The 24301-nt window shown below is 41.3% G+C and overlaps 1 protein-coding gene across 1 annotated transcript in view; it reads right to left on the bottom strand.

Annotated features, from left to right (window-relative positions):
- The window catches only part of LOC150081008 (orexin receptor type 2-like), a 214215-nt gene that overhangs the window by 142969 nt on the left and 46945 nt on the right, over positions 1–24301 (bottom strand). The window contains exon 2 of the mRNA XM_090380887.1: positions 12735–13151. Within this exon, the coding sequence (XP_090237013.1) occupies positions 12735–13139 (405 nt within the window). The 5' untranslated portion in view covers positions 13140–13151. The remainder of the gene's footprint in view (positions 1–12734; positions 13152–24301) is intronic.

Here is a 24301-nt window from a genome sequence, read left to right as displayed (position 1 = left end):
AATATATATCAAATTGAAGTTACGACCTATTAAATACCCAGTCTTATTAAAGAAGATTATATACAAAAATAGAATAATTAGTTCAGTGTGTAATTAACTCCAATGTAAAGACAACTCTTTAATACAAATATATTAGAAAGTATGTGCAAGTAAGTGTGTGTAAAAAAAAAAAAACTTGTTTATACTCAGGCACGAACAGAGGAGTTTGCAATAAATCATGAACACAACTATTAATCGTATTTGGCAGTCACGCGAGCTTGAACCACAGTCCACTCAAAGAGTGTATGCTACCACACTCTCGCTCCTGAGCAATCGGCTAATTCAGATCAAATTAGCTTCTAATTTTCTGAGTTAGAAATCTTCTAATTCAGAAAAAATTACACCTTACCGTTAAAGAGGAAGCAGGTTTTTAATCCCACACAGAAATGTACCGATTTGCGTTTCCTGAGAACACAGAAAAAGTCACAAGAGTGCTCTTGCATATACTTTCTAATATGAGATACAATTAAAACGATGCCAATTATCTACTTCGGCAGTTTACTACGAACAAAACATGGTGCAATGGCACTAGCCCGTTCACTCCATTTTAAAGAGCACGTGAATAACCAGTAGCAAACAAGAGGCTTTCCGTTAGGGCTGGAGGTGCATTGCAGTAAAGCGGCCTCGATGGCCCAGTTGTTTGGTAAAAATGATGAGGGATATTTAAGATGAGACCCGCGGATGTCAACAGCAGGTGTGAGTCCGATATTAACGATCATGGATAGAGCAGAGATGAGCCAGTCGGGATGACGACACCTAGAATATTTAATGGCGTCCATCGAGCACTGCACGTGGGTACGTTGCGAAGCAGTTGCAGCATCATTAAAGGCAGAGATCAGTTTTCTAATAGGCAATGCAAGAAAATGCTTAACACGGAGGTAGTGATGGCAACCGGCCCCAACTGGTAGGCAAACAGGGGCTCATCTTTCTCTTTAACTGAATACAGTTCATGCAATAATCGACGACACCAGTCGCAACGAAGAAAGATCCTCCGCTCATTCTTCATTACGAATACTGTCAAAAGATTACTCAAAACTGAATCGAGGTATGACATATTGGAATTACGATGTACAGAAATATCAAATAAGAAAAACGGGGAGAATTAGGCAGAGAGAGACAGGCTGCATCGGGTGTGGAACCCGAATAATACGCAACAATGAAAAAAACGTCTGTTAAAATGTATCGTTAATTTCGGGCATCCAAAATTATTAGAGTGCTACAGTACTGCAATTGAATTACACGGTTAAAATGCACAATCAAATAAATGTGAAAATGAATTGTCTAACCGGTAGGGGTACAAATATTGAAATGTGATCTACCAGACAGACATGTCTGCTTTTAACTCTAAAAAAAATATATACAAATATATACAGGGTGTTTCAGTTAAACGTTTCAGAACTTCTAAGAGGGGTAGGGTACATCCTGACAACTCGAAATCATATAGCAATGTGGGGTCGGAAATGCTTTCCTGAAGCGGTGTTGTACACAGAAGCACCATAAAAAGAAAAGAGACCGTAAGTGAGAAATCGTTTTAATAATACATGAAAAGAAGCAAAAGGTACATGGATTAAAGTAAGTGTTCGAAGTTTCTTCCACGGGCTACAATGCACGCCTCACATCTCCGACGCATGGACATCCGAACATTCTGGAATACTCCAGGCGAATTTCGAATTTCTTCGGCAGCTACTGCGATTCTTGCAACCAGCTCCTCAGCATTGTCAACAGGGGTGTCATAAACTAGCGATTTCATATGACCCCAGAAATAAAAATCAAGATATGATAGGTCGGGTGACAACTTTTGAGAGATGAACAGATTTCTGCATCGACGCAACACACAATGTGTTTCCAACACGATGGAGCCCCTGCCCATTATAGCGGAGATGTTCGTAACTACCTGGATGTCACATTTGGTCAACAGTGGATCGGACGTGGTGGTCCCGTGCGTTGGCCTGCTCGGTCACCCGACCTATCATGTCTTGATTTTTATTTCTGGGGTCATATGAAATCGCTAGTTTATGACACCCCTGTTGACAATGCTGAGGAGCTGGTTGCAAGAATCGCAGTAGCTGCCGAAGAAATTCGAAATTCGCCTGGAGTATTCCAGAATGTTCGGATGTCCATGCGTCGGAGATGTGAGGCGTGCATTGTAGCCCGTGGAAGAAACTTCGAACACTTACTTTAATCCATGTACCTTTTGCTTCTTTTCATGTATTATTAAAACGATTTCTCACTTACGGTCTCTTTTCTTTTTATGGTGCTTCTGTGTACAACACCGCTTCAGGAAAGCATTTCCGACCCCACATTGCTATATGATTTCGAGTTGTCAGGATGTACCCTACCCCTCTTAGAAGTTCTGAAACGTTTAACTGAAACACCCTGTATATATATAGCATTATTATTTATACGTTCTAACGGATGTGGAAGATCAGGGAATAACCACCACATATCCCCATCCCGGATAACCGGTAGGGGTACAAATAGTACCCCTACCAGTTATCCGGTGAGGGTTGGCGCCAGGAAGGGAATCCGGCCGTAAAAATTGCATGCCAAAACAATTAAAAAAAAAAAAAAAAAAACGCTGACCCCAAATAATAATGGGAAAAGGCGAGGACGAAAAAAAAATTTATACGTTCTAACTAGTTGTTATTGGGTTTTTAGGACCGTCGACGACTAAGCCGACGGTCCTAAAAACCGTATTACTGTCTGGAAATTGCGTGTATTCTGAGGGCGATTTTCTGTTTTCTGGACGAAAAACCCGAGTTTCCGGGAGAAAAAACCATGCTACCCTCGCCTGAGACCAACAAACTCAGCCACCTTGTGAAACAAAACCCAAAAATATCCCCCAGTCATCGACGGGATTCAAACGCAGATGTTTTCCATCCGGTGTGGGAAGTATTGCGATTCTATCAACTGGGCTACCACGACGGCGTTCTAACAACATTCTGTTCTTTAAAACAAAATAAGTAACTTACTTGGGAAGCGAATATATGTATTAACAGATTTTTGATTTTGTTTTCCCATATATTTCTCATTACTTAAGTAAAAAAAAAAAAAAAAACCAAAGGGTTTATGCAAATTATTATTTCCTAAACTAACATCACCAGATAATGCAGAAAACGTAGGGTAACCGTGCATCTTGCGATGAAGCGGAACAAAATTTGGTGTGGTGGTGTACCATAGAATAACGATGAAATGAGGAGAGAGCGAGAAGCTTCGCACAGGTATAAGGACATTTATAGGGGTTGTATAAGAATTACCAAACAAGGTCACATTACTGACATATATTTCGTCGATACAAGACGCTCGAAAGTGATCATATGACATCAGTACGGCGTATGATTGATCCCCTCCAACGGCTAAACAGGCCTGACAGCGGTGAACCACGCTCGATACAAGGATCTCTACAAGATTCTGTCGCAACAAATCCCATTCTTCCACAAGCGCAGAACTTAGCTCAATAAAAAAAAGTCCAGATTCCTTATTAAGTGGTGACAGACCCTCTCAGCTAAATCGACCGAACCAGACTACACACCAGTTGCCAGCTCCACAAGGACAAATAATGCATCAGAAGACCAACTAAAGCGACTGTCAGAGGTTCAGAACTGAACTAAAAAAATCCAAACAACCCAAATCAAGCTATTTGCAGGCAGCAAAACACAGCTGCAGTGAACATACAACAGCATTACTTCCAACCAACAACGAACAGTAATGCAACAAATACATCTGATGGTCACCACTGCTCTGCAAGTCCTTGCTAGAGTCTTACCACTAGACATGCATATCATCTTCAAAGGACTGTGCTATCGTCTAAAGCACAGAGTTCCTGGCGAGATTATTGTCATCTCATGCAACTTAACTGCTAACATCAAATACGAGAAACGGAGAATCTGGAATGAACTTATCAATGTGTGGCAATCACGATGGGATTCCAGTACTACTGGTCAAGTCACCCGCTCTTTTGTTCCTGCAGTTACCTTCCCTCTCAACAAGAATGTCCGCCAATGGTTTTCTCCCAGCTTAACAACATCATATTTACTTCCTGGGCACGGTTCCATCAATTCCAATTTGGCTTGTCTGACACGAACTCTGCTTGTGCGGTGCTGAGGAAACCTGGACGCACATTCTGTATCGCTGCAGCCTGAACCACGATGACAGGTCTACACTACAAGCTACTGTCAGCAACTTCTCTGAAGAAAATGAAGTGGCACTGACTGAATATTCTCAATCGTTCTCAGCTCTACAACAATTCTGCTCTGCTGTTTTCACCAAAAGAAAGCAACTCTTCTCAAGTCTATCAACAACAAGGAACCAACCCAACACCTGCAATGTTTATCGATATCTCTTAAAACTGATATCACCTGCCACCTACTTTTTTTTTAGCTGGTACCCCAGTTTGGGCAACTGTGATTACAGGATTAGCTAGCACCCACTGGTATAGCACTACCTCCAATGGATGCGGTTTTCGTTCTTCCTAGGACAGAAAAAGACTGATGTCTTGTGGTTCCTGTGCAACAATTTATACTTGTGATTAGTTGCGTGATGTGATTTGCTGTGTGAACATGTTACATATTCATTTCACTTATGACATTATCATTAACATGATTCAATGTATATCATATGTATGTATGTATGTACATAGCGGGTTTGCTAGTACCTGGCTAGGGGCCGCTTGTTGTTTTTGTTAATAAAGAGTAAAGAAATTACCGAGGAGTTTTGGCTGTCAGACGCAATACGACGGCCAAGGGCGTCCCACACATGTTCGATAGGATTTAGGTCTGCTGATCGTGCTGGCCACGGCAGTCGTTGGATATCTTCAGTTTCAAGATATTAACTCCATCACTTCAGTTCTATGTGCAGTGGCGTTGTCGTGAATGAAAAGAAAATCTGGGCTAACCGCACCACTTAAGTCGCACATAGGGAGGGATCAAGTATCTGTTCTCAGTACCTCTGCTCAGTTAGGGTACCCCCATGAAAAAACATGGAGGGAAGCGGCCGTTGATCTTTATTCCGCCCCACACGAGAACACCGCCTCTACCATAAATGTCCATTTCTCTGACGTTCAACGGAGAGTACCGCATTCCTCGGTGTCTCCAGATGAAATAACGTCTAGGATCGCTTTGTAGGCACAAATGGGACTCATCAGAGAACAGAACAGAACAGTACCCCATTTGTCAGGGCTTCGTTACCAGTTTCAAGGAGATATGAGATGGTTTCGGGTTAATGGGATACAAATCACTGGATTTCTTACGTAGAATCCATTTGAAGTGAGCCTTCTAACACACCGGTTGGAAACGTTTTCATCTGTAGCCACAGCAACCTCAAGAGACAGTTGATGATAGGACATCGTAGGGTTCCGCCTTGCTATTTGAGCCAAATAGCGGTCTGTTCTGATTGACGTACCCCCAGGCGACCTTGGCCAGCTCTTGTAATGGTTCCTTTGTCCTCAAACTGCTTCCATAGTGCTGAGACGACACTGTGTGACACACTAAGCCAATGTGCCACCTCCGCCTGCGACTGCCCGACTTCAAGTCGTCCAACAGCCCGCCATCTCAAAGAATCATATGAACGATGGCTTGCCATCCTGTCGCTATCCCTCTGAGTAAGCCTAAAAATGGGAATGGAGTGATGTGGTCGCAACCCGTGTTTTTATAGACATGAATAATTTGCATAATGTGGGGCTATGTAAGGTGGCAGATCGATTTTTATTGGATACTAGGAATTTTCATGCAAGGATCAAGATGCCTATTATATCAAATATTCGCCAAAGCGACAATGTTCACAATTAAATATCCATGAAAAAATTTTTGTTCGTTCTGTTAATTTTTTCGAGCAGTATAGTTACCGAAGAAGATCGTAGCTCAGAACAAGTTCACTGAATAAAATATTCTGTGAACTTTTATGTAGAAAAAGTCATCAGGGCCTTTCGGTTGAAGATATAGCAAGGAAAATGGATATCAATCATGGGTCAGCCTACTCCTTCATCCATGCCTACATACTCTGCCTACAGTCGTTATCTACTGCGGTACAGGAAAGTGTGTGTATGTGAAGTGAGTTCCCAAGAGTCTGAACGATGAAAAGTGATTGTCTACAACGCCTCTAAACGATATGAAGGGAAAGAAATAACTTCTTTCGGTGACAGCGGAAGAGACATGTAGGCACTCCGAACACGTTTTCGATAGATAGAGAAATTATTCGGCAGAATGGATTCTCCATGTTCCTATTTTTTGCTATCCTACACTGATGACAAAGTGAAGGAAGCCGTCACACAATGATGGCAATAAAAGACTTCTATGAGTAGGATATACACTTGGGAAGCTTTGCATTAGGAATACGTATTAAGTATCTGGGTGTGCCACCTTTAGCGCGCAACACGGTCTTAACAAGTCGCGACATAGACTCCAAAGAGGTGCTGGAGGATGTCCGCAAGTATGGTAAATCATGCTGACCACACTGCATTCCAATAAACAATGGCACCAGATCCATGGTTCGAATGGCCCATTCCATGACGTCCCACACATGTCCAACTGGGCTGGGATTAGGAAAGTTTAGTGTCCATGGACGGATAACTCGCTGGATTGGTCCTCGAATCAGTCCAGCACCACTGCAGCCCTGTGGCATGGAATGTTGTCTTGTTGAAAGGTACCTTGATGTACTGGAATACGGTCACCATAAAACAGTGCACGTGATCAAAAATGACAGCCCTGTACGAGTAAAAGAAGGAAAAGATGACTATTATGGGTTTCCCAATCCACATAATTCAGCTGATTAAGCTACTGTACCAGGAACAGGAAGGAACTGTGAGAACGAACATGGGAAGCACAGACTTTTTCACAATAGGTAATGGTGTCATTCAGGGCTGTATTTTGTCACCTCACCTTTTTAATCTTTATGCCGAAGAAATCATGCGTGAAGCTTTGGAAGATTTAGAGACTGGCATCAAAATTGGAGGACTGAAGATAAACAGCCTTCATTATGCAGATGATATTGTGCTAATTTGCAATTCTAAGGATCATCTTAAAGAAACTCTGGGGAGAGTATGTGAAGTAAGTAAGAAAAAAAGGATTGTTTCTGAATGTGTGTAAAACTAAAATTATGGTGGTTGGTGATAATCTCGGTTTCAGTAAAGCGAAGGTATCCAGTAAATGGCAAGATATCGCAGAAGTTGATGTATTCCAGTAAAGGGCAAGATATTGCAGAAGTTGATGAATTTGATTACTTAGGGTCAAGAATAAATAAAAATAGCGACTGCTCAAACGATATAAAGAGACAACAGGTAACTGCTAAAACGTTGGTCGCTGATCTGATAAAATTATGGAGAGATCATGACCTGCCCCTAAAGAAGGGATGTGGACGGAATCTGAAAAGAGTTGCATTTTAAATGTGGTGTTACAGGAGAATACTGCGTATTTCTTACTTGGATCAAAGAACAAATGAGTGGGTATTGAATAAAATTGGCAGGCCTACAATTGTTCTTCATAGCATCAACAAAAGAAAACTCAATTTTTTTGGTAATATAGTAAGAAGGGAAAAATTTCTGTTGAAGAATATAATGGAAGGGAAACTGAGGGGAAGAGGTGCAGAGGAAGACCTGCAACTAGGTGGAAGGATGGGATCATTGAACTTCTGGGCATGGCACTTTGCGATGCTGCTAGTATAGCACACGATCGATGCAGTTGGAGGAATTTATTGGTGGCCACAACTTCTTCTTCCAGTCACATAGCTCCTCAGGGAGCTATGTGACTGGAAGAAGAAGAGAACCACATGTCAGGCCCGTTATACAGAATTTCTTTATTTCATGACAGTGACATTAGGTGGTGACGGACGTATGTCTAGGGGCCACCATGCACAAGGTACATATACATCGTACCTATATGTTTCCTATCGTTCTTTAATCAATTTGAATGTGCTAAAACATAATTTTAGTGCTCAAAACAGAAGGAACTGGAAAGTTGCTGGAGAGGCCTTCATCCTGCAGTGGATTGAAAATGGCTGATGATGATGATGATGAAAACATAATTTTAAATAAATAAGGCAGGTACAAGTTATTACAGTCTGTATCACTTACGGTATTTGGCTGTTCGCAGAGTTCGCAATGATTCCAGCTATTGGTTTTCTCTTTTTTTTTTTTTTTTTTTATGAAACCCATTCATCGAAACCAGAATTTTGGTTTTGTCGCAAATTTTGATTTAAAATTTTCTCAAACTGGTGAAATAGGATGTACAGGAGCTCGGGATTCAAAATAAGGTCCAAGATGGCTTGGACCTTATTTTTTCTGAATGTGTGTTGGTATCCCAAATTCTTGGTATCCCAATTTTTTATCACTTTCATTTTGCAAGTAATTAGTCATAAACCTCTTGTGAATTCCGAACTACTCTGCCGCGGTCCTGATTATCGTTGCATTATTAACGTGCTCGAAACAGTGGAAGGTCACGGAATGTGCACTAATAACTTCGTACTAATACGAGTATGATACAACCACTGCTGGTATCTATTGGCAACAATAGATACTTCTTGCAGGATCGATGCTGGGCTTCGTTTTGCTCACCAACCTTATCTGAACTGGTAAAGGGTACTCTGATCATCTTCGTCGGCAGAAGCAATGCATTTCTGTCAAGGACTGAAACAAGTTCCAGCTATAATAGCACCATGTGTTCTGACAGTTTTACTACAGCTAATTCCCTGGAGATATCGCCCGTAACTCATTTTTCGTTATTCACTACGCAGGCTGCGATATCTCTCGAAAACAAAGTTCGGAAAATGTAACACTTCTAGCATCAAATCACGAGTGGACGCTGTCTAATGAATAGAGGATGTGAAGCTTGTTAGGCTTGCGCAGTGGTTTGCTAAGTGTTACAAGCAGAAGAGATAAAATGCATCCTTCCAAAGACTCTCACTCTTCTTTTATTGCAGCTCCCTTTGGAACCGGGGTTCCCGGTCGAGAACGGCTTGTTCAGAATAAAAGTAAATAACAGATGTGGTACAATCATTTTAAGGAGGTTTCTCTAAATTTCTACGTGCTATTCGAGAGCCCAAAAGATAGGTTTTTGAAGAATTCGAAAACCCAGATTTAGCATTATTTATGTCTAAATAGTTCGCATAAATTATCATATATATGAATCCAAAAATGGAAGATATACAACTATAAGGTCAATAACAAAACAAAAAGACAAAAAACTACACTTTCAATAGACGTGTAGTAACAAAAGTACTTTACCACGAGAAAATTTATTTGTGATTAAAGTCAGGTGTTAAAACTACACTACATTCTTTGTCATAATCTTTTTACAGTAATATTCAAAATCAAGTTTTTTGACCTTCGCTTATTCGAAACCATACAAGAATAAAAATTTACAAAATACTAGCCAGATCAATATTTACATAAGGAAGGCTTGCACCACATGTAAAAAAGGTTGAAATTAAAATAAGGGCACCAGAGATGCGGTTTATGAAAACTTCTGGCTCTGTTAGACCTAACAAAAAAGAAATCAGGAGGCAGTGGAAGAATCAAAGGGGAAAGAGAAACTGAACGCATACAACATTACGGGAGGTGAGATTACACGCAGAGAATGGACCATCAAAAGATCCCAAAACAGATACTAGATTATAAACCGAATGGGAAGAGATCCATCGGGAGATCTCAGCGAGGATGGCACGAGACTAATACTGTACATATAAAGAGGAGGATGATCTGTTACACGTGTTTATTTGTCGGTCTAAGCCAAGAGTTAGGCTAGACGTGCACTGTCAACTTTACGTGTGGACTACTCGAATGGGATTTCAAGCTCCATTCTTGAGGCAACGGAACTGTTTTCTGCATCTACGCGTTTCAGCTCTACACGTTTCAAAATGTGCAGCCACGCTGGTGATGAAATAGTTGCTCAGTGTGTATAGCGGTATTCTTATTGCACAACGCCCAGTCTGTTGCGAAAGAAATTTGTAAACTAGAAAAGTTAATCAGCGAAGTGAAAGAAGAGCAGCGCTGTTGAAAACTTCGGCCCTACAAATAGTAACAAACTAACGCAGTTGCGAAAGCTCATTCGGAACTAAATTTATGAAAAGATTTTCCTGATAAGTTGTTAAAATTATTTCTTTTATTTTCTAAATCTGTTCAAATATCTATTTTGTTATTCTTAGCGTAGGGCAAGTAGATCTGTCGAATTAATTCATGATTTATAAATAAGTATTGCTGAAACATTTTTTTATTTCACCAGAAATTTACTTATAAGCAATTTAATATTACTAGAAATTTGCTTATAAGCAGATTTATGGTATATTAAATTAGCAATAGTCACGTACATGACTATTGTTCACTGGCTCTGTCTGCAAACTACCGATGCTGTTTCTGATAGTTCTACGCTAAGAGTGAGATAAAAAAATAATAAAAATCAAAACAAAAAACACTTCCTATTTCACCAAAAAAGGCTAATCTGGGAAGGTGGTTAATCCAGCTACTCAGTCTACACCTTAGGACGATTTCATAGCTCTCGAAGAACTAGGAAGACATTATCAGGAAAAGTATGTCTGCTTGACTGCTAGGACCTACAGGTTTGAATAAGATTCTACTGTGGGCACTGTTGTTTAGGAGTGATCTGATCGCTAGAGTTTGAAGAAGAGGGGGTTGAATCGGCCGGACAAATTTTGAAAAATGTCCACTTTTGAATTTACAATAATTAATTAAAAAAGTAGTGCAATAAATAGTAAAGCTGATGTATTTCACCAATTATTTCACGCTGCTCTGTGAGCTGATTGTCTTATTTATACACTAACTGCCTGGGTTTTTACAACTCAATCCGAGACCGAATATCGGTGCTGCTGTAATGTTGCTACGGAATGAGCACTACTTCTGGACTTTGTTATTAAGGTCGCAGGGCAGGACCTTTACGTGTGACGTGCTCAAAACCTGGCTCTAATGTAGCCATATCTTGTATTGGTTTGGACATCAGTGGTGAAACTGCCTTTCGGTTGGTACTGTGGCACATAATTTCCAATACAGTCACCATCAACAAGTCGCAAGGTCAGAGTTTCGACATATTGGGTATAGTGGAGTGAAAACTCCTCTTTTGAGCATGGGCAGCTGTATATGGTATTGCCGAGGTGTAAGTCATAATAATGGCATTAAAAAAAACGCGAGGCCGATTGTAATGTTTCATCTTTTTTATTTAGTTATTTATTATTATTTAAACTGCAGTCATCTCTCACGTTCTCATCCAACTAAATAATTCCTAATATATAGTTGGATAAGATAATTGATAAGAAGAAATCCAACCACCCTCGCAGGCGGTTGGATAAGAACAGAATTATTTCTCGTGAACGGCAAATATTTAAAATAATGAAAAAAAGAGGTTTCGTTCCAGACGATTAAAAAAAAAAAAAAAAAAAAAAAAAAAATAGAGGAACGCATTTAAAACATAGAAATAGACAAAAAATACAAATTATATGTATAAAAATATGCAAGTGTTTAGCACTTACGAGTAAAAATTCAAAGAAGTAAAAACAAAGTGTTTAACTTACCAAAACACATCATATATTCGCTTGACACTGGAGAATAACATGGGCGACTTATAACATTAATATGAAAACTGGTTTGTGAGCACACACAGCTCAGACTAGCATATACTGCCATACCGGGATGAAGTTTATACTCCAAACAGAGTAAATACATAAATAACACAAGATAAACAGTGTAAACTGTTTTGCTCATACCAACGTATGAGCAAAACAATCGAATGCGGCTGTTTCCTAATTTCATTTCTAAAACAAGAACTGTAATAACATTATTTCTTTTTTTTTTTTTACCAGCATTATTATTTTTCCAATAATTTAAAAAATAAAATGAGATAAAGTTTAAAATTGAATAGGTCTTGCCGCTCAGACCCACGGGCAAACGAAGGTCCATCAGAGGAATCTTCCAGTATCCTGGTGGCCCAGTCTGCTCCCGGTTCTGTAGACAAGCTTGTAATAAATGTATATTAGAATTAACTGCCTTATTTGTGTCATTTTTTAAAGGTTTCACAGCTACCATTGCATACATAACCACGTATTACGAAATTGTCGATCACACGGAACTAATGGTTCCTATCAGCAGAATGCTCCTCACCATGATTACTGCTCATTGGCCAAATTATTAATTCTCTTCAAGCACAAGAAAGCTATAAAACAGTACCTGAGTTGCTAAGACCTTCATTTGCGAATATAGCTTAAATTAGCAAACTAAGTTTTCTAAAAATACGAAAATACGTACAAGTTGCGTTGGCTTTGTATTTAAAATAAAGGGCATTGCACCTTAAGGAGACGTATTTGCTATTTATTTATGATGCGTACCATTAACCAAATAGTTTTAGAGGTTCTTTTTGTCGGTAAATAACTCAGCATCATCGGTGTAGCACGTGCCAACCCAGGCAATGAAATATTTTGATAATATGCGTCGATTTTTAGAGCATATCATTATATTAATGATGTTTATTACATTAAATTATTCTGTTTAAAAAGAAATAAACGTAGCTTTGCTCCTTTTCAACAATTGAAGAAGTTGATGGCTTTCAATTAGACTGCGGTCCTCCACCTGACTAGTTGTCGAACCACTTAAAATCGCAAGCGCGACAAGAACCCCATGAGCTGTTTTACTCCATATGGGATCAGCCACTCCCATAATTATATTAGTTCGAATCGTACTGAGAAACGTTATGCTACCTTACCTGCAGATAAAGAACCAACTTGCAGGTTATTCTTCCGAAGAACCAGGTTTTAGTGACATCCCACAATACCGAAGGGGGCAGACAAACAAGGATAACAAAGAAGTCGGCTACAGCCAGATTCACGATGAAGTAATTGGTGACTGTTCGCATGCTGTGGTTGCGGTATACGGAAACACACACCAGAGCGTTGCCTACGAGCCCCACGAGGAATACGGTGATGTGCATGCTAATCAGCACCCATTCGTAAGCAGTTGGAAAGATGTAGTCCTCGATCATGGCGATGTAGTCGTCGTCTGAGACGCAGTATTCGTTGCTACACGTGGTGTTACTGGTAGCATTTTCGCTACTTTCGTTAAAATTTTCCGAGATTAGTAAGGACTCGTCCCATTGCAGTGGGGCGTCCATTTCTACCGGATTCTGAAATGAAAGTAACAGTAAATGTGAGTGGATAAGCAGGAATTCATACACGAAAATATTGAGGAAAGTCATTAATATTTACTAATAAAAAGATAGCAAATTAATAAAAATAAATAAATTAAGGGCAAGGAAATACAATCAGATTAACTAAAGAGTAATTTTATGGAATTAAAAAAAGGAATTTCTGGACTTGATACTTAAAACTAATTGCACCTAAAGATGTTTTGCACACATAAAGGGCCGAAAGCAACGCTATTCCAACCCTCCTCCCTCCAAGAAGAAAAATACAATCGGGCTCATTCAGCTGACTCTGTTAAAGTAATATTAGTCTAAACATGCAAGCCACAGAATCCAATAACTGCCTAACAAGAGAATCCCAATCGTCAAATCCAGAACAGGACCCAGCGGCTCGAAAGAAGGTATTCCAATCCGCACGAACGTAGATGTGAATAGCAGTACCCGCAATCTCTCCCCCCCCCCCCAAAAAAAAAAGATCAGAAGAACACTCTCCCATGCGATCTGCAGCATGAAAAGAAAATCTGCGCTGTTAGTCAAAAGGTCGTCCACTGTCAGAATGGTTATTAAAATATTAGACTTTTACACAACAAGCTTGACACAACTGAAGAAATGTTGCTTTCAAAGTTCTTAGAGGTACTGTGTATCGCGGACACGTGGCTGAATTAGCACCAAGAATTCTCCCCTGCACGATTCCAGCTGTACTTTGTATCCTGAGATGACGCAGAGAGGCGTAGCTCTTTATCTTCGCTTAATTGCTGGCAGTTCTAGCTTCTTTGATGCCACACTGGTTTTTCTGAAGTATAACGCAATGCATATAGATGGACACTGCAAATTTCATACGCGTAGTGTCCATGTATATGTCATCGGATCCCAATTCAGAGACGAATTGGTTTACAGACCACCCGTATACCTCTGTCATAAGTGCCGTGTATGGAGATTTTAATTTGACATCCAAGTGACATCAGGGAGGAATTTTCTCGTAACGGAGCCTGTGTGTGTGAGGTATTCCATCTAGACTGCCAAATGTTGACGAGTTCGTTGTAACAGCGAGCTCTTTCTGCTTTGGGGTCAGCATTGAGATTTAGTTCTATGCTGTGTATCTTCGTTGATAGTTTCTTTTTAATTTTGAAGTTGTTGTTGTTCGGTTTTTAGGAGCATTAGCAACTAAGGCCATATTACTCCGGGATATGCGGTGGTCATTCCCTGACCTTTCCGTATCCTCCATATTTGGTGGTGACGAGCTCGAACCCCGGTTTAATCAAGAAGCGTGTGCTACACACTGCTGCTCCTTCCCACCTGGCTACGGAGGCACCTTAATTCTGAAGTTTAGCCCTCTGAAGATCACAAATAGATCAAGCGGCAGAGTTCCAGCTATCACCTGGATGGCAGCTATAGACACTGTTTGGCATAACTTGTGCGTGGCCAGGAGCATAGCACGTTGAATGGAGTTGACCTTGACTTTCATTTTTACTCGCTAAATCAAGTAGAACCACGCTCCTGCTGCATAAGTCACAATGGGTATGAAAAGGGCTTTATAAGAAAGAGAGACTGTTTTGTTGGAAAGCCCCCAGTTGCACTTGGAGATCCTCATGATTGCAGATGAAAATCATTTCGTTTTGACCACTAGGTATTGTAGACGAGGAAGGAAGCTCAGCTTATGGTCAATGACCACTCCTAGGACTTCAGCTTGCGTCACAATTGGAAGCTGTTTCCCGGAGATCTTGATTTGCGGTGGGCAGCGCTGGTTAAGCTTTGATTTTAAAAGCATCATTTTTGTTTTGCTGGTACTGATTTGAAGCTTATCAAGAACCCTCCAGGATTAGAGATCTCTTAGCACAAGGTTTGCTTTGTTTTCAAGGTTGGAGTGTGATTTCCTAGAAACAAATACTGTCAGATCACCTGCAAACGCCGCAATTTTGCATCCTTCAAAAGATTTAGAAAGCCAGCTGTGCAGGACCATGTTTCACATGAACGCCCCCAGCATAGAACTTTGTGGGCACCCCCGAGAGGTTGGTCTAGTTATCTTCAGAAGATTGGATTTAACCACGTCAGAGCGCTCTGTGAAATAGTTCTGGAAGAGCTTATAGAGATGGGAGGTACAGTTATCTAGGCGGAGGCGTGCCAACGCACTATACCACAAGACAGTGTCGAAGGCACCCTCAAAATCCACCAAGAAGGCCTGTTCAAATTTAGATGTGGAGTTTTCAATATGGAGGACGAAGTGAAACATCGCCTCTTCTGTAGATCGCCCTGGTGTGAAGCCATAAGTGTAAAGTGTGTTATTGTCATACGGTACCAGGGGTTCCCCCATCTCCGCGTTGCTTTCATTGGGGGTGTACCAGTTCGCTGGGAAATGTCAGAGATTTAAAAGTGTGCGGGAGTTGTTGTGTAGTGTCGTGTACCGTTCCGTTGTTCATCTGGTCATTTAGCTGCTACACACCTGATGGGGCCCAACGTTGCTCCACTTACGCCCCGTGGAGGCAGACCAGGAACCCAGTAGACTCAGTTTTACTCTGGCAGGTCCTGCCGCTTACTTTCTCGAGATTTCGGCGGCTAGGACCTAAATTAGATTATTAGATTCCTCTGGAGCTGCTGTAGGTGGCGTGCTTGTTTTGCTAATTATGGACTATATGGGCATGGAAGACAATGAAATCCTCTAGCATTATTCCTCAAGGGTCCGTGGTATTGCTATGCCAGAAGTGGGATTTGGCATTGACGTCGGAGACAAGAAGGACTGATTTGTTATGAAGAAAATTGAGTGCAAATTCTAAGTAATTCAGTGAGTCATTGAAGTCTGCAGATGGTGGGCAGTACAGTGAAATAAGATAAAAGGTCAGTACTGGTCTAATGAGTTGAACACAGGTAGTAAATTTGTTACACAGCCCATGTACGACCAAGATGTCCAGTTCATGGTTGAAGATCAAAATTCAGGATTATGGGTCCTCTGGGACAGGCTGAATGACTGGTGGTGATGGGAAAGCCCATAATCCTCGTTGATGGTCAAGATTGTATTCTAGCGGTGTAGGGTTCCTGGATGGCAATAACATCGATCTCATGGTCCTCAGCACACGAATTTCGTCAGAGACGAATCGTGATCTCTGTACATTTATTTGCATAATTCTTAGCTTTGCACTGGCCTAGACTGAGTTGGTGGAAGCAAAGTCTGCTGCAGTGGCTCGGTTTGTTTTGACGGTATTTGAACTAATCATTAGAGGTTCTTAGTCGTAACATTTCTAGTGCACGTTGGTATTCAGGGCAGGTAGCATCTCGGACTGAATGGGAATGCTCTCGCTTCCGTCGTTTGCAGTTGGCACAGATAGGCTGCTCATCTCGATGGGGGCACCCCCCATATACATGCCCGCTATGTGCGCAGTGGCCGCACGTGGGGGAGTTATGGGTACCATGTTTCCAGGTGTGGCCATAATCAAGGCACAAGAAGCAATGTGTGACAATTATCTAGGGGCAAAATGTGTGCACTGCAACCCAAAAATATTCTCTCAGATGAGAGAACTCTTGTAAATTCTGGGTGAAAGGCTAATGGCCCTGTGCGCCATTGAATTGGAATTTGTTTTTGTTTGAAATATGAATGTAATTTCGCTTTTGCCGACCGGGCTAGCCGGGTGGGTAAAGTGTCTGCTGGGTACCCCAAAGGTGGCGAGTTCAAATCCCGCCTCTGGCTTGGATCACAGTAAATGCAAAAACTTTGGGAGGTGCATTATGGCCACAGAAGCCAATGCGCCAACAACTAACAAAAAAAAAAAAAAAAAAAAAAAAAAAAAAATTCGCTTTTGACTTCTTCTTTAGTGTACTCATAGTCGGCCAGATTATTGTAGTAGAGGTCGTCTAAAATCTAAAATTTCTTTATTAGACCAATCCTTGGGAGTATCATAAATGAGTAATAATGGATTAGCTTTCTTTGGTGGAGCTGCCAGGACACCATCAGAAGAAAGGGAACCGCTGGAAGAGATGCTGTTCAGATCCTCTTCAGTGGTGGTTTCGAGGATGATCCCCTGTTAGGCCTAAGCGATTTGACTTTGACATTTCGTTAATCAGTCTTTAGCGTGTTAGCCCACCTCAGCACTGGTCTTGAGGTTCGAATCTTCACTAGCACGGAGTAGTAGCACATACTGCATCTTCCTATCGGAAGTTGAGGGGGGGTTGCAGTTGCTGCTTTACAGCTTCCGCATGGGTCACTTTCCAAGCTTTCACTGCTCCCACATAAGAGAATGGAGTGGGAGCAGCCAGTCAGGTTATTCGTCCCGAGAGGGGAAGCCAGATCAGAAGGGGAGAGCTTGGAAACGGTATCCACCGCCTTCTCAAAAATAGTTGTTCTTGTTCTCAGCTCGTCGTTTACTGCTCGGATTTTCTCGTTATCTCTTATTAATTTAGTGGACAATTCCTCCACATAAGTGGTAGCCATTTTAGTTATCCGGTTGGTGTCGTTATTCAGGTAGAAGACAAATATGAGGTGGAACTTGCAGATGGTTTGATGAAGCGTGGTAGGTTCAGCATAAGTTTCGCAAGTAACAGTGAGTGGGCAGCAGTGAGGGCGAGATGGCCAATCGTTCAGAAGATTTTAGGCCCATTACGATCGCCTGGCCAAAGGCTGAAGGAGAAAGCATAGGAGTTGAGTTTGGGGCCCACGTGAGGGGCCGTGGCTGTGGAAGTTGTCGTACAGCAGTACTACATTGGGTCTCATCAGGACCAGAGTTAGGGGGGGGGGGACCGGAGCACTCTTGAACTTCTTCCTGAGAGTGATAATCGCTGCACTTTTTTTGTGGTTGAGTGACAGACTTTTGAGGGGTTCTTATGTTATATGGGGCTATGATGTGCCTCTGGTTCGTCCTGACTGGTGGTTGATCAGGGTAGTCACAAAATCCGGGACGAAAAGCCAACTGGCAACAGTATAAGTTTGTGTTGAATATCATGCAATGGAATTTGCGTTTCTCACTACGCTCGCCAGGGGCGCGGCGAAAAATCATTATAGTACTTTCGGGTAAGGGAAGCACATAGGATGATAGGTTTAATTTCCTTTTTATTTATTTTTTATTTTATTAATTATTATTATTTATTTATTTATTTTTTTTTTTTTGTTTTTATCATTGTTTTGTTCGGATTTATATTTTTTTTTATTATTTTTTATTTTTATTTTTATTTTTTTTTTTTTTTGGCTGGTGCAGCATAAGCCATAGGCTTTCTTGCACCATGCGGCCGTTACTAATACTAATACTAATACTAATATTAATCTTCCAATGTTTATATTTCTGGTTAGAGTTTATAACTAGGCAGCTGAAACCGCAACAGTGTTCTTTATGCTAGCTAACAATGCAATAATCAATCAGTCAACACACCAGTATGTATCTTCTATATTAATATCATCGTGGAAATCAATTCAATATCTATATAATCAGTATCAATTAGCATTTGTGGAGGCATATGATGCAAGAAAGCAAGCTTATGCAGCATCAGCCAAAAAAAAAAAAAAAAACACTTGCACTTCAACCCCTCGTTCGTTCGAAATACCTGTCAGCTGAGCTTTAAATTTATTTAGACTATCAACTTCCACAACAAGGGATGGAAGTCTGTTCCACCAACCAACTACCCGCTTGTTAAAGGCAAATTTCCGCACATCTAAACTACATCTGTCTTTCCTCAATTTGAATTTATGCCCTCTCAGGTGATTATTCTGAGCAAGAGGCAGAATCCCATCAGCATTGAGCATGCTCAAACCATTGAAGGCTTTGTAAACCTCTATCAGATCACCTCGCCGGTGCCTAGACTCCAGACACTGTAATTTGCAAAACTTAAGCCTTTCTTCGTAAGAGCAACCCTTCGTTCCGTTCACTAAACCTTGTTGCCCTTCTCTGTACTCGTTCCAGCAGCTCTACATCCTTCTTGAAATGAGGCCTCCAGACCTGTATACAGTACTCAAGGTGTGGCCTGACCATTGCCTTTTACAAGGGAATAATCACCTCCTTATCCCTGCTAGAAAAATTCCTGTATATTATCAATAATCAAGTACCTACTGCTTCAGACACGTGGTCACCCAGCGACAACAGGACAAAATGGCGTCAAACAAAGAAGTACTCCTGGAACAAAGCCCTTTGTTCTTCATGGGGAAGAAGAAATCACAGCTTGAAGCTTACTTAATTTCATGATCAAAACAATTATAGTCAAGTTGCCAAAATATACAGTCCTGAAGGCTTCTCAATCAAATGCGCAATCACAAAACTTAGCCATACTGAACAAAACTGCAATAAAAATCATTATTCTACAGTACAATACAGCAATAATATCAATTAGAAAATTCCACGACTATATTAACAACAGTCAGTCCTATGTAGGGGTAACCATTTTGATGGCCGTTCCAACGTAAGCAAGAATGACAGAGCGAAGTTAATTAAAACAGCTTCTAATTTCGATACCCCTACAAGGTTTGACACAAAAATACTATGAATGGAATTACCGTCAGACAAGGAGTCCGATGGAAATTTTGAGATCCTGGATATCACAAATTATACCACAGTTTAAAGACCTTTTTTGAAGAGCTCAAGATAAGACGTACAGCATGTACTAGCGACACCACACTTCCCTTCAGCTCTTGTCAGATTGTAGAAGGCACATATGATTCCTTCTAATAAAATCGCGATCCGATCTTCGTGCCCTCGTGGTTAGCATAGTTGATAGGATCGCCGTTTTCCTCACATTGGGTAGAAAATAGCTGAGTTCGAATCCCGTCGGTGACGGGAGGAAATTTTATGGGCCTTTTTCATAACATGGTTCAGTTAGTCGGTCTCAGGCGAGGGTAGAATGGTTTTTTTTCCTCCTGGAAACTCCGGTTTTTCGTCCAGCAAACCAGAAAATAGACCTCAGAACTCATGCAATTTACAGAAAATATACACGGAGTAACATTTAGTCGCCGATGCTCCTAAACCCCAATAAGAACAACCGATCTTCGTGCCCCAACTCGAAATTAATGCCAAATGATCGAAAGAGGTTAAAAAAGATCATGGTACCAGCAGCAGAGTACGCGGCCTAGGATGCAGTCAAGATCGCCACCAAGGGCATGGTGGACACTGTAACCAAACCACTGTTCCATAAACAATCCCTGCATAAACACCCAGGGAATTAAAAAAAAAAAAGGAAAATCAATCCTACGCAAGAGCCATATTTGACCGGACCCGAAAAAGAGAGCAGGTATCAAGTAACATCTGGAAAGTACACTTAAAATGGGAAGATTCTTTTACTATTCAAGGGTGTCTGAACCAGTACAAAATATTGACCACTTGGCGAGATTTTCTGGTTTTAATGGATTTTGCAACCCATCTCAAGTTAACTGCTTTGCTCAACCACTGAATACAACTCAATTAATTAGACAACAGTATATCATTGAAGAGGCCTACGTAGCCGAGTGGTCTGAGCACAAGTGCAGTAGCACACGCTCTTTGAGTAGACGGGGGTTCAAACCCTTGACTGCTAAATACGGTCGATTTGCCAACCCGCACTGGACCAGCGTGGCAGATTATGGTCCATTTCCCTCAAACATGAATTGTTGAGGAGGCTTCCATCCTGCAGTGGATTAATAATAGCTGCAGTTTACCTTTACATCATTGAAGCAGGTTTTGGTAAGCGTGAAATCAACTAAAGTTCTGAGACGTCAGTATATTGTGCCTGTAGTTGCGTGTATTTTTCGACCGGTCTGCTGTTTGCTGGACAAAAACCATGCAACCCTCTCCTGAAACCAGACAAACTCAGCCACTCTGTGAAAAAAAATCTCACGTTATTCGCGGGATCTGACCTCAATCGAATCGATTAGGATCGACTCATGGCATCGATCAGCCTCCATGAGTCGACATGAATACTTTCCCATCCATAAAATCAAAAATGGAAAACTCCCGGACTGGACCTCATCGAGGAGGAGTTCAACAATATCGTCGGTCTGCTGCACCCAAGGTTCTAGTACAACTATTCAACACGTGTCCTAAAGAAGGCTCCTTTCCTACAGAAACACGTTAACCTTAAATTGCTCTATTACCAATATTAGGAAAAGTATTTGAGAGATTACTTCTCGTCCATCTCCATTCTGTTTTTGAAACTAAAGGACTCGGCTCCCCACTCCAGTTTGGCTTCAAGCAGGCGTGCTAAAATATTCATACACTACTGAAAACCACCCAGCTAGCAGATAATTCTGATGCCCATTACATACTTGTGCTTTTTATAGATTTTAAAGGAGCTTTTGACCTGGTGGTCAGGGATCCTGCAGAGAGTCAGAGTATCTGGCTGCTCCTTCAACATCTTCAAATGTCTTGCAGACTACTTCTCTAACAAAAAAGTTACCATCAAAACAATTTCATAGAATCATCTGCCAACTTACCAGAGGCTGCCCCTATGGTTCTGTTCTGGGATCAGCTGTTTGGAATACGATTCTGGATGAATGACTCTTGTAGGACTTTCCACATACAGTACAGCTCTCATATGCAGATGACTTGATTATCGTTGTGGAGGGTCCTACTCGTGTGGCTATTGAGACCAGAGTCAACACCGTCTGGAGCTGGAGAGAATAAGCTGGAAATCTCTACAGATAAAAGTAGAACCCTACTTCTCAAATGACGCCTTGACATCAACAGACACCAACTATTTGTTATAAAGGACATGCACGCAAGAATCAACGTTCATTCAAAAATTTAGGCGTTACTCTAGATGATCGTAGAACTTTCATGTTACATCTAAAATCCATGAAAGAGAAGCCCAAAAATTACATTAGCGTGCTTTCTCGTTTCACCGCAAAGACTGTGGTCTTAAGGGACGTACACTCCACTTTCTTTACTCAGCTGTCTTTGTCCCGATCGTAACATATGGCGCTACCATATGGTTCTATCATTTGTTCAGGATGTATCTCTCCCCTCTACCTCCAAGTGGCTTAGGGCTTTCCAATGCTATTAGACAGAACAAAGAAGCCGAATTCCTCGGGATAAAAACTGTTGTCGATGTAGATCCAAAGCAAGAACTCCGGCGTACTCGGCAGGAACTAGTCTCCCTCCGGTAAATACGTTGGGATGATTCCACCAAAGTCAGTAATACCAAGCTATTTCTACCTAGTGTCTCCTACCTCAACAAGCAAAGACTTGACTGGTTCTTCCCTAATGTACATACTACCTTTCTTCTGACAGGACATGGGTCATTCAAAAGCGACTTCAGGACTTTGGGCTTGTGAATGATGTCCAGTGTGAATGTGGAGAACCGTAGGACTGGCACCACGTAATGCACTCGGGTAACATCTAATTGGACTTACGTAATTAACTGTTACTGGATCTAAATTTAACCACTCAGTCCGGAGAGAAACCTGTTAAAATCAAAAGAAGCGTTTTTAGCTTTTAGCAGATCGGCAGTCTTCGATAGGCGCTGATATCTCTCCACGTCTGATTCTACAAATGAGACATCCAGTCCAAAACATGAAACTGCTCTGTCTCTCTTCGCCTCTCCTCTTCCCTCATCACCAGCTACAACCAGAACTGGACATTCTCCTCGTAGTAAAGACGGCACTGATCTGAAAGCACCATCATACTCACTCTTCCAGTTAATCAGCAAAATACCCTGGTGGGATCTGAAGCCTTTCTGACTGCCGACGTCTGCTGCACCATCCTGATCATTCCATCAGAAAAGCCTCCTGCAACAGTGAATCAACTCTTCCATAGTCAAATTCAACCGACACTCCAACTTTACAGATGAATCCTCGCAGCAGACAGGACTTCTACTCACGCTTTTGCACTTTCTCTTTCTTTCCCCATTCCACGCCCTTTTCTAGAGACATCCCCTTGCACTAATACTTTTCTTCTCCTCTGTTTTCGCCTCGGAGGTACCTTCTGCTCTACTGCCTTCACCTTTTCTGTAAAACGCTCCTTTCTACTGGCTCCCTTCACTCTTGCAAGTGTAGGCAGTCCGACAGGTGTTTTCTACTGTCTGGGGTTCTGCTCCCAGTGCCGTGGACGGATGCTGCGAAGTCCTTTCCTGGTGATCGTGCCTCCCGGTAACTAAGAGACCAGTCAAACAACACACTACTCACATAACCCACACCAACTGATTTTACAAAGTTGTGCATCATCACAGAGTGCTTAAAGCGGATTTGTGGGAAACCACAGGAACCGCCTAACAAATACACTATGTCCACTTTTCCCTCCAATGCCACTGCAGCAGATGTATTGACTGTCCTCTAGCTACTTTCAATGGCATTTTTTTTATATTGTCACATTATTATTTTTTCTCAAACGAACTACTCTATTAGATTCCTCATCAAGTTTCAAACTGTCAGACCTGTAAAATCAATATACAACAATGTTCTGGGCCTCTGTTTTCTGAAGCTTATATCCCTCTAGTCCTAGTGGTAGAACACTAGTTATAGTCCTCTGTCCTTCACACACCGGGTGGCAGAATCAAGGGTTCCGATCCCATCAGTGACATGGTCTCTCGCTCTCGCTCTCTCTCTCTCTCTCTCTCCGGAAATGTGTTTTTCCATCAGTAAACAAGCAAATCGACCACAGAATATAAACACTTTAGAGCTACTGTCACTTTATAGCCTTAGTTTGTTTGCCATTTAATTAAAAAACAAAAAAAAAAAAATCGCAGATATCGTAAGTAATTTTAAACGACCCAACAAACCAGAAAAGGACACGGCACAAACCATTAAGCCACACCAAAATCCTCCTCGGCAATCTGCTTGATCGCCAGAGCACTTCGGAAGAAATAGTTTTTTATTTTGTACACCAATTTAATTTTGTTATTTTTCGTTTTGTCTCAACTATTATTCTGCCGCGGTGGAATATTTAATTCTTGTTTAACTCCGGCATGTCTTACTAAGACGATTCGTCATCGCTTCGAGCGGTAATCCAAAATTTTCTCATCGCGCTCTCAGTTTTGGCAATACCTCCAACCGTCAACTTTAAGCCTCTCCACATTCACTGTCTCTGAAGCTGTTAACCGGCTTTATCGTTTAACGTGGAAACATAAACAAAGCGTGAGACTGCCGTCTTTCTCTCTGATTGTTTCTTCTTACCCGGGTACTTCTAACAGCACGCTCTCTACTTTGAAATTCTCTCTTTTAATGACGGCTCTACATTCAACTAATTTTAGTGAGC

This window comes from Mastigoproctus giganteus, chromosome 9, assembly GCF_048544385.1.
Source record: "Mastigoproctus giganteus isolate SK-2022 chromosome 9, ASM4854438v1, whole genome shotgun sequence".
NCBI classification, from domain to species: domain Eukaryota; kingdom Metazoa; phylum Arthropoda; class Arachnida; order Uropygi; family Thelyphonidae; genus Mastigoproctus; species Mastigoproctus giganteus.
This window is presented reverse-complemented; position numbering and strand designations above follow the sequence as displayed.